Source organism: Sinocyclocheilus rhinocerous, unplaced genomic scaffold (assembly GCF_001515625.1).
Source record: "Sinocyclocheilus rhinocerous isolate Xijiao unplaced genomic scaffold, SAMN03320098_v1.1 scaffold675, whole genome shotgun sequence".
NCBI lineage: Eukaryota > Metazoa > Chordata > Actinopteri > Cypriniformes > Cyprinidae > Sinocyclocheilus > Sinocyclocheilus rhinocerous.
The window spans coordinates 450,531-461,563 of NW_015629520.1; the positions used below are offsets into that span (position 1 = coordinate 450,531).

Below are 11,033 nucleotides of genomic sequence, written 5' to 3' on the forward strand. Positions count from 1 at the left end.
TATCCAATCATAGCAGTGGGCGTTTACTTCCAAGTCTTCAATGCGGCACGCCCATAAAAACCAGCGTTTCTCGAGCCGGCCTCAAAACCAAGGTAGAAAATAGCCTATTACTTATTGATTTTGATCTTTCTGAATGTAAAAACCACGTGAACGTCATAAGTGGACCTCAGACAACAGAATAAAATAATTTTTAAAAAGCCAGTTCATGACCCCTTTAAAGACATTTGGGATGACATGAATACACCAACATTTTTAAACATCAATGTTTTTAGACATTTGTCCATTCCCTTTGATTTTGTTCAGCAACTGTACTAACCAATGCGAACGTCCTTCTTCCAAATTGCCATAACATCAGGCCATCTCCGACGGGTCCTGAGGGTTTCTCTGAAAAACATGCCAGGAAAACAAGTGTGAGTCAACTACGTTTCCACTGAACACCATGTAATCTTCCTCATAGAAACGACTAGATTTAATTTAGCTGAATGGAAGATTGATAGTGATTTTTTACAAAGAGGCAGATAAACAGTGACATCCCAACAAAACACTTTCCTGTAAAGCCATAATGTAATTCATAAAGGCTTGTTTACTTGCACTGGGAAGCATATCAGCTGATCAGCTAGAGTCACACACTACAGTGTAATTGTCTTTTAAAGTAACATGCGGTTCTCGCTGTTTTTAACGTCTGACGCACACCTTGTCTCTTCCCCCACACCATCCTAATGAGACCCCAGCGGAGCTGCAGCCAGGAAACCCGTCAGGTCTCTGGGAACACACTCGCTCCGCGGGGAAGACTGCAGTAAACACAGGTGACCCCGCTGCAGTGTCCTGCCATATGCTGGCTTTGCATGACAAAACCATTTGTGGCGAATACAGAGAAGGCATCTCTAGGTGGCACATTATTCTGAATGTAGCAGTGAAAGGGCTGTAAGCTTCCCCGTTTTAGTGTGTGGGAAGGTTTGTTGAAAATAAACGTGACTTGGAAGACCCCAGCACACACTTTGGATGGCTTTCTTTTTTAATATCACAAATATATATTATAGGTATATTAGGTATTTTCATTTTAGGTATTCACATTTTAGGTACAGTAATCTAATCAGACTACTTTTAGATTACTTTTAGATTACTTTTGACAGATAATCTTGTACTGTATTGATATAAAAATACAAACAGTAAGAAAATATATTCCATTTGTTGTAATTAACATTAAACAATGCATTATGTCAAGGATTCCCAAACTGGGGTTCGTGAGTTTAATGATAAGTTAATAATTATTTAAATTATAAAAATGTAAAATTAAAATAAATCATTTTAAAATAACATCAATCAAAATAAAACACTTACTAAAAAAATGTCTATTTTATTTGTTTACCTACATGTCATGTGACTATTAACCAACGTCAGAGAACCGTGAACATGCAAATGTCATACTAAATTATTAAAATATTTATTTTAAAATCTCAGGAGTAAATATATTAGCCTAGATGAAAGAGGTTCAGATGACGAAAAAGAAATAATGTGAATTTGTGAATTTTAATGTGTTTGAAAGGCAAAAGCCTTCCAAAGACATAAGTGATCATTCAAATAATATTGAATGTGTACATCAGTAGTTGATGCAGTGTTGAAACACTTCTTAAACCTGAAATGATTTTTGTAAATCCAGTGGTCAAATGCTGTGTAGCCACCTGACTAATGACTGGTCTCTGACTGTGTGAATGTCCACAGAACTGGAAGATTTTCTGAGTGTATATAAGCACTTAAAAGATGAAAAAGAGGAATTAGGGAGAAGCAATAAATTATGGATTATTTATTGTGTGAATAATATGTAATATGTAATCAATAAAAAAGTAAATGTAGTCTGATTACGAGTATTTTGACGTAATTTAATCTAATTACAAATACTTAATTTTTGGAATCAGATTACATAATCCAGATTATATGTATTCAGTTACTACTGACTGCAGAACTCTACAGACCAAAATAAAAGTGATTATAGACTCTCATATATTGACAGTCATATACTCTATCAATAAACCTGCAAGGGAATGAAAGTATAGAATACAATATTAGAAAATACTATGGAATTAAATTGAGATTTGCCAAAATTATAGGCTAACAAATATGGATCCATACATAACACATGCTAAAGGAACAAATATTATAAAAAATATTTAATTAATAATTATTTATTTATTATATATAATTTTTAATTTAATAAAAAAAAAAATATATATATATATATATTAAATATATTTTATTAATAATTTTACCTACATGTATTGTTATATAAGTATACACAATAATTACAATTTAAATAATAATAACAATTTTTTTTTATTATTGTTGTTATATAATTATGCACAGCCAAAAAACTAATTACACTAGATCCATTATTATTTAAATAAAATATATAAATGTTGACCTAAATTTATTGTTATATAAATGTATTAATAATAATTAGCATTATTACTGTTGTTGTTATGTACTTATGGATTACCAACATATTTTAAAACACAATAAATAAAATGTTTACCCAAATGTATTGTTATATGAACATATAATAAATATATTTAAAACAACAACATCAATTATTATTATATAGTAAGTTACATATGCATATTAAAATAGATATATAAATAAAATTAAAATCAATATTAAATGTTAAATATATTTTAATATTATATTTACATTTTATATTTATTTGCAATGTTTAATCAATTGTAGTGATTATATTTATAATATTTTTAATTGCAATAAACCATGAGAATACACTATCTATTAAAAATTATTTAATGTCCAAATAGACAAATTTGTCAGACTGAAAAATCTCAACTGTAACCTCAGTTGTACCTTACAGCCCAATAACGGAAAGCCTGTAGTCAATTAGTCAGCCTTAAGTGGCACATACAGTGGATGTAAAATAAGATCGATGATTACAATAAATGGACATCTTATATATAAGATTTGCTACAGAATGCAATAATGAGACTATACCATCCCACCGACAAACAGTCATAATGGCTCATAACTGCGCTCTATCAGTACAGCGATCCATCATAAACAACAAACGCTTACCGAAAACATGCTCCATCCATTCATTTATGGCTCTGCTACGGAGACAGGGTGGAGTAACACGACCATAAGAAATGAAGACGAGAAAACACCAGACAGTTGCCTAAATCTCCCTCCGGTTCACTCGCGCTCGAGCTCGAGCTCTGTCGCGCACGCATACACGCGCACAAACGGCCGTTTTTGAGGAAGGTTACAGCGCGAAACAAGAAGCCGTAAAGAAATATAGGCTATATTATATGATAAATTATATAATATTATTAAATTATTAATAGCCATATAAATATATTAAATGTTCTGTAAATAACATTTTGCTGTATATAGCATTAATGGTATCGTTAAACGCTATAATATTCAAACCAACGTAACTCCGAGTATTTAAATAAAGTAGAATACGTGTGATGCATTACTTTTTTGGTTTTGTGTAAAATTAGAACTGTGTAGATTTATTACAATTATAACAACAGATAACTTAATCTATCTGAGATTAAATTAATTAGTATGTTTAATTGAGATTATGTTGTTTTATTTGTGTTCAGCTGGCTATAATGAGTGCTGTAATAATTCATGTAATATTTGATAATAATGCAGCAGCTTTGAGGGAAATGCAATGGCGACACCTTCTGGACGATTACGGCGGCATGAAATGAACTTATGTTTGCTTGTGTTGTACGTGCGTGCAAAGTTCTTACGTAGGCCTGTGTATGTACTAGCTACTCTAAAAACATGCGTGGAGGGCTATGAAATCATAATTAGAATAAATAGAGATTTATGAAATTGCATCACTGACGGCCGAATAATAAAGTTCGTACGTCAAACCGAGCTGAACCAGGAAAACAAACCGCAGCTCTACTGTAACACGGGCAGTGGCGACAGTTACAGCTCTGTCGCTTTGACTCTGGTAAGACCTTGTTTCACTCCAATTCAATGTGTGATATGTGTCAGAAATAAGGATTTGCTGTTATATCGTGCTTAGGGAGGGAAATGATTCATTGTTATATGGTGCATATTACACGCAGCTTTCTATTTGCAATTTGACCACGCATGTAGTCTACTGTATACAGCAAACTAGAAATGTAAAAATAATGATCGCAGACGTCAAACGTTTTATGTAGTCAGCTGCATTTCCATGCTTATATGTTATTGTTGGAGATATAAATCAAGAAGGGTGTCTATTGTCATGCAATGACCTTCTTTACAACTAGCTAGCTAGACAGCATTTTGGGGCATTTGCCTGCCTGTATTGATAGGCTGCTCACTAAATTATTAAAGGGGTCATATGATGCGATTTCATTTTTTCCTTTCTCTTTAGAGTGTTACAAGCTCTTGCTAAATTATAGACAAAATGATGTCCAAAATGCCTAGGGAGGCTGTTCACCAGGTTTTGAGACGAAACAAATGCTATCTAGTAGACTGTGAGACACAATGATGCCCAAAATGTTGCCTAGGTAGGCAGCTCAATAGGTTTTGAGCCACATCCACACAAAATGCCAGGTATCATGACTCGGCTTTAGTTGAACTGTCAGGTGTGTTGTGTAGAAATGATAGGAAGTATGTTTTTGTCTGTGTACCACCGTGTTTGATCAAACAGACGTGAGGACTCTCTTTCAACACACAGAGGACAGTTCTGAAAAGAAAAAGGCGAGTAGATACATGCAAACCTAAGATTTCTAAACGCTGCTGCCTATTATTTTCATTCCTTACATTTTTTCAGATTAAAGTACATTTGCAATTTTATTATATTTCAAGTAGACTAGATTACACAATTGTCTTGAGATGATTTTGGGAACAACAAAAAAGGGCTTTTGAGAACCTGTCATCACAACCTTGCTAAAGTTTTAAGACCTTAATCATTTTATATGTACAGAGGTACATATTTATGTATATATCCATGGCCACAAATTAATACATTGTATTAAATGACTCTTAATTTGTGGTTACAATGTCTGTTTTTATATCTGTCTACATGTCATGTACAGGTCTTCATATGATAAATGTGCTCAATTGTTTTTTTTTTTTTAATTATACTAGAGTTCATCCTGATTAATATTTTTATTTTTTATTTAATACAATTCTTTCGCACAGCAGTTTGTTCATCTGTGCTTGTTTTGCCGTTGGTGTGAAAAATTACTATTTTTTTAAAGAGAAAACTCAGCAACCTTGGTTAACCAACTTAGTCAAAGTCTGGTCTAGTCTGCCAGTCATAACTATGCAAGCTTGTTTCAACCATGGGATAAAAATAAAGGTAATTGGAACTTTTTATTTCACAATTCACACTTTTTTTTACATTTTTTATTTTTTTTTTTGCAATTGAGTTTATTTCTCACAATTTTGACTTTTTTTCACAATTCTGAATGTATCTCAGAATTGCGAGATACAAACTCAGAATTGCGAAAAGTCTGAATTCTGAGTTTATATCTCACAATTCTGACTTTATTCTCTGCATTGCCAGAAAAAGTCAGGATTATTAGATAAGTCGCTATTAACTTTTTTTTTTTTTATTCCATGGCAGAAAGTGTAAAATGTAATAATCTAAAAATATATATTTTTAACATAATTGTATCTATATCCATTCTTTATTATGCACTGTGGTCATTGCAAAGATTATTTTTGGTTATAACTTGTTTGCATATTTCTCTTGGCAGGCCACCATGGCAGGCCAACTACACCCACAGCTGCTGCTGTCCAGGCAGTACTGCAGAGTTTTCTCTGTCATTAACTCACATATTCACACCAGTTCTGGGCTGGCCTCTAAGGACCACTACAAAGTTCTCGTGCTCGGTGGTGGGAGCGGTGGCATAGCGATGGCCGCACGCATGAAAAGAAAGGTCGGCGCGAAAAACGTGGCCATCGTGGAGCCTAGTGAGGTATGCTGCAGCAGAGCATTTATAGCTGAACTGCCCCTTTACGAGACCCCTATTGTGCCTGGCTGTTCTTGAGGCATCACGTACGTCACATGCCGGGATTCAGGTTTAACAAGTTCCTGCTTAGTGTTCACTGTATGGACATGTACACTACCATTCAAATGTTTTGGGGTCTGTAAGGATCATGTAACACTGTAGACTGGAGTAATAGCTGCTAAAAATTCAGCTTTGCATCACAGAAATAAATGACATTTTAAAATGTATTAAAATAGAAAACAGTTCTTTCTAATTGAAATAACATCTCACAATATTACTGATTTTACTGTATTTTATATCAAATAAATGCAGCCTTGGTGAGCATGAGAGACGTATTTCATAAATATAAAAAAATCTTACCGACTCATTTTTTAAAAAACCTTTTAATGTTCAACATTACATCTAATGCACTTTTGACTCCAGGTGCATTACTATCAGCCGATATGGACATTAGTTGGCGCAGGGTCCAAAAGTGTTGCATCCTCTGGGCGACCAACAGCGAGTGTGATTCCATCAGGGGTGACGTGGGTCACGTCCAAAGTGGCAGAATTCGATCCTGAGAACAACACTGTCCACACAGACTCTGGGAAAAAGGTATTTAGGTTGATATTTAGCTATTAATGTGTCTCAGAGTGTCATGTGTTAGAATAGAAAAGAGTCTTTTGAAAAGTGCTTTGAAATAGCTGGGAAATTTTGTGGTGTCAGTAATGTTGCGTAATATGCAATTGCACATTATATTGAACCATGAAGGTGTGTCATTATAAAGTAATCATAGCTGATATGAAGCGTGATATGAAGTAACATGAACATGTTGCGAAACTGGAAAGAATATCATGTTATTATTGTTAAATTGCCATATGATCTGGAACGCTCACTTAAATCAAACTCAACCCAGCTTTAGTTTTTTTTTTAGCATGTAACCTTTTTACTTGTTTTTTTTCTTCTCTCAGATTTCCTATGATTATCTGATTGTAGCTCTTGGCCTTGAGCTGCACTATGAAAAGGTATGTTATGAGTGGCATTAATAGACTAAATTGCTAGTTTTTCACTTTCATATGCATGATGAGAATTCTTAACTGTATGTAGTGAATGTTTTGATTAAGAGGAAGCATTCTTGGCTTTTGCAGATTTATTATTAACACAGTATGGGTGTGGTGTTATTGCCACATCAGTCCAGAGGAAGTGTCCGATTACATGTCTATCAGACTTGATACCAAAGTTCAAGATAAATAAAATCTCAAACTTTGTTCTGTGTTTGGATTTTATGGTCATACCTGACATGACACTATATATGCAAAGAAATATGAAACTGTACCTGTTTTCACAGAGTGAAACGTGGAACAACATAACTCTGAATTAATAAAACCAAAGTTAAAAATGATCCGGAGTTAACAATTTCAAGTGTGATGTTTGATGGGTTTTTCTTCTCAGAGTTGTCAATCCAATTGATTTCCTTCTGCTAATTTTAGATCAAGGGCCTGCCTGAAGGGTTTGAACATCCCAAAATCGGTTCAAACTACTCCGTGAAAACAGTGGAAAAGACATGGAATGCCTTGAAGAACTTTAAGGAGGGCAATGCTTTGTTCACCTTCCCAAACACTCCCATCAAATGTGCAGGAGCTCCTCAGAAAATCATGTACCTCTCTGATGCCTTCCTGAGAAAGGTGAAATCCCCAAACCATAGTTACAATCATGAATTTACATATAAACATGATGGATTACGTACATAAATAATCACCTTTTATTTATACACTTACAAAAATATAATGTTATTAGTAAATTTTTTGGACATGTATGATGGTAATACCATGATTTTTGGGCAAATGTCATGATATAACCTTGTTTTTGAGCATATATCATAGTAAAACCATGTATTTTGGATATATACCATGTTTGTGGACACAAACAAGGGTAAGACCATGTTTTTTGGCCATGCATCATGGTAACAACATTTATTTTGGATATGTGCCATTGTAATACCATATTTTGTGGACAGAAGCAAGGGTACTACCTTGCTTTTAGGGCATTAAAAAGGGTAATACTATGTTTTTGACCATATATCACAGTAACGCCATGTATTTTGCACATGTACCATGATAATACCATACTTTGTGGACAGAAACAAGGGTAATACCATGTTTTTTGTCCATGTATCATGGTAACACCATGTATTTTGGACATGTATCATGGCAATACCATGTTGTGTTGACATGAACAAGGGTAATTGCACGTTTATTGGGCTTATATCATGGTAAAACCATGTTTTTGTTTGTGTACCATGATAATACCATGATATTATTCGAAGTAGCTCAGAGTGCCATGTAAATACCATGGTAAATCAACATGGTAATCATTCAGTACTAAAGGATTAACATGGTACAGTACATTTACAACTCGGTAATACTCAAAGAAATGACAATATTTTTTAGACAATGTTATTTTTTTTGTTTTTTTAGACAGGAAAAAGGTCCAAAGCCAACATTATTTATAACACCTCCTTGCCAGTGCTGTTTGGGGTCAAGAAATATGCCGATGCCTTGTGGGAGATTGTGAAGAAGCGGGACCTTAACGTAAACCTGAGGCACAACCTCATCGAGGTCAGGGCCGACAAACAGGAAGCTGTTTTTGAGAATCTGGACAAACCTGGGGAGACAGAGGTTTACAAGGTAGCCATTGTTAAATTCGACAAAAAGCATCTTTCGTTCTGTTAGCTGTAGTTTGAGTGTCTTACGTGCCCTTCATTTTGGTGATAGTATGAGATGATCCACGTCACCCCTCCGATGGGACCTCCTGCAGTGCTGAAAGGCTCCTCGCTGGAGGATGAGGCCGGCTGGCTGAATGTAAATAAGAGCACCCTTCAGCATAAGACTTACGCCAATGTATTTGGTATCGGAGACTGCACCAATCTACCCACATCCAAAACGGCAGCAGCAGTAGGTAAAACACTGAGAAAAAAAAACCCTTTTTTTAAAATCCAAAATGGTTGTGGGTTTTTCTGGGAAGGGAGAATGAGATAAGTCCCTGCTCATTAAACCTTTCCTTCCTAATTATCAGTACTCATTAGACAGGTCTAGAATCTGCTTTAGTCATTTTCCACCATTAATTAGTAGTTACTTTCCCATTCACCAAGCTGATTTTCCTGTGAGAGAGCTGTTAGTGCCTTTTTTACTGAAATGAGATGACTAGGAAAATCATCTGTGACTATATAATCTTCTACAGCTGCGCAGTCTGCAGTACTCGACCGAACTGTCAGTAGAATTCTGAAGAAACAGACACCGGATAAGACAGTAAGTATGTTTAAGGATAAACATTAATGTGGTTTACCACTGTAGAAGTGCTATGCTATTTTCTCCTCCAAATATCACTTGCTCATTTCATTCTACACCCACCAGGGGGCGTAGAATGAAATGAGCAAGTGATATTTTTTGGAATGATATTTTTCTTCACAAAATCTTTTTCCCTAACTTGCACCTTCATAAGGTGTGCGTTGCTTTAATGCTTTGATAAAGGAATGGAATACTATCATACAGTTCCTCTCTAAAACCTCCTTTCCTGTCTGCCCTCTACTATCCTATTAAATTAAGGAGAAAAAAGCACACACAAAAAAAAATTTAAACTTAGTGTGCTGCATTCAGTTCTATTATAAAGTTATTTTGAAAAACAATTTAAATAAAAAATGAAAAGATTATTGAGATTTTTTAAACACATTTTTGTCTAAAATGGCTTAAAATAGTCAGTTTAGGCAAATGATTAGTCAAGATGGAGATTGCAAAAAATTGTGGCTGACATTCTGGTTCATTTGCCACACTGTACAGGAAAAAATTAAGTCCAGTGCATTGTGGGATAGTATTTCCACACAGGGAACTCAGTGCGTTGTATACTGAACAGTTTGGCAAATGTGACAAATGTGAAAATATTAAATAGTACGCATATTATGCATGCCTATACCAGAAATAGTACAGGGAGTATGGTAAGTATGGTCCAAAAATAGCCATTTTCTTTATATAACTACACAAAAAAAGTAGCAAGTACATTCGTATGCACATAAATAATACATACATTCGTAAATTAAATTACAGATATACTATATAATGAAAATACATAGTTGATCATATATAAATGATAAAATAATAAATCATAAAAAGAATAATTCAAAATAAGCAAAATGTTACTTGAATGCTCATTACTAATATTAAATAGTAATTGTTTTGTGTATGTTGCAGTATGATGGCTACACCTCCTGCCCACTGGTTACAAGCTACAACACAGTGATCTTGGCAGAATTTGATTATGATGGGCAGCCGCTGGAGACCTTCCCTGTGGACCAGAGCAAAGAGAGCAGGGTCATGTACCACATGAAAGCTGATGTCATGCCTCATTTGTATTGGCATGGACTTCTCAAGTGAGTCCTGATCGTGTACTGATCAGAACTTACCCTTCTGATTACAAGCCAGATATTCATTTTTTTCTCTTCCTATTTTGTTTTTCTTCCTCAAATTAAGGGGACTTTGGGGAGGCCCAGGACCATACCGGACCATCATGCATATGGGAATGAAATAGAACAGACTGTTATTTGGGAACAGAGCAAACATGTATTCTTTTTCATTAATAACATTTTTTTCTTTGATAGTGCTTAATTTGCTTAAGCGAATATCCAGAGATGCCTGCTTTAAATGCTAGTTTTGTATAATTTCCAATTACAGTGCTATATATATAATAATAATTGTGGCTATGGCATAATCCATGATCTTGTGATTAAAAACACATTCTACTTCTGAGTAACTTTTTCATATTAATCGGATTGCAGTTTACTTTATAAATATAAAAATTACAGATTCTTCATGAAGTCTGTATTTTAACTCTTTAGACAGATAGACAGACAGACAGACAGATAGATAGATAGATAGATAGATGGACGGATAGATAGATGGACGGATAGATAGATAGATAGATAGATGGACGGATAGATAGATAGATAGATAGATAGATGGACGGATAGATAGATGGACGGATAGATAGATAGATAGATAGATAGATAGATAGATAGATAGATAGATAGATAGATAG

General features: G+C 34.5%; 2 protein-coding genes across 5 annotated transcripts in view; one reads left to right on the forward strand and one right to left on the reverse strand.

The window, feature by feature from the left end:
• The window catches only part of LOC107739075 (probable phospholipid-transporting ATPase IM), a 42,545-nt gene extending 39,385 nt beyond the window's left edge, over positions 1-3,160 (reverse strand). For both annotated transcript variants that reach the window (XM_016551055.1, XM_016551054.1), the window contains exons 1-2: positions 3,073-3,160; positions 317-384 (exon numbers count right to left, since the gene is read on the reverse strand). In XM_016551055.1, the coding sequence (XP_016406541.1) occupies positions 317-384; positions 3,073-3,092 (88 nt within the window). In that variant the 5' untranslated portion in view covers positions 3,093-3,160. The remainder of the gene's footprint in view (positions 1-316; positions 385-3,072) is intronic.
• Positions 3,161-3,888: 728 nt separating this feature from the next.
• On the forward strand, positions 3,889-10,748 carry LOC107739076 (sulfide:quinone oxidoreductase, mitochondrial-like). Of its 3 annotated transcripts, none has more exons than XM_016551058.1 (11): positions 3,889-3,952; positions 4,657-4,707; positions 5,712-5,933; positions 6,390-6,560; positions 6,917-6,970; positions 7,436-7,630; positions 8,423-8,632; positions 8,720-8,903; positions 9,186-9,253; positions 10,190-10,368; positions 10,469-10,748. In XM_016551058.1, the coding sequence occupies exons 3-11, from the start codon at positions 5,718-5,720 to the stop codon at positions 10,524-10,526; spliced, it is 1,335 nt and encodes a 444-aa protein (XP_016406544.1). In that variant the 5' UTR covers positions 3,889-3,952; positions 4,657-4,707; positions 5,712-5,717; the 3' UTR covers positions 10,527-10,748. The 3 variants fall into 3 exon arrangements, with proteins under 3 accessions (XP_016406544.1, XP_016406542.1, XP_016406543.1); XM_016551056.1 differs by having other exon boundaries at positions 3,890-3,967; positions 4,658-4,707; XM_016551057.1 differs by lacking the exon at positions 4,657-4,707 and having other exon boundaries at positions 3,895-3,967.
• Positions 10,749-11,033: the final 285 nt, after the last annotated feature.

Bases quoted from the DNA above. Each gene is read 5' to 3' on its own strand.
- LOC107739076 (XM_016551058.1), top strand. From the start codon at position 5,718: ATGGCAGGCCAACTACACCCACAGCTGCTGCTGTCCAGGCAGTACTGC. The intron at 6,561-6,916 runs GTATTTAGGTTG...TTCTTCTCTCAG, and splicing joins ACACAGACTCTGGGAAAAAG to ATTTCCTATGATTATCTGAT. The intron at 7,631-8,422 runs GTGAAATCCCCA...TTGTTTTTTTAG, and splicing joins CTGATGCCTTCCTGAGAAAG to ACAGGAAAAAGGTCCAAAGC.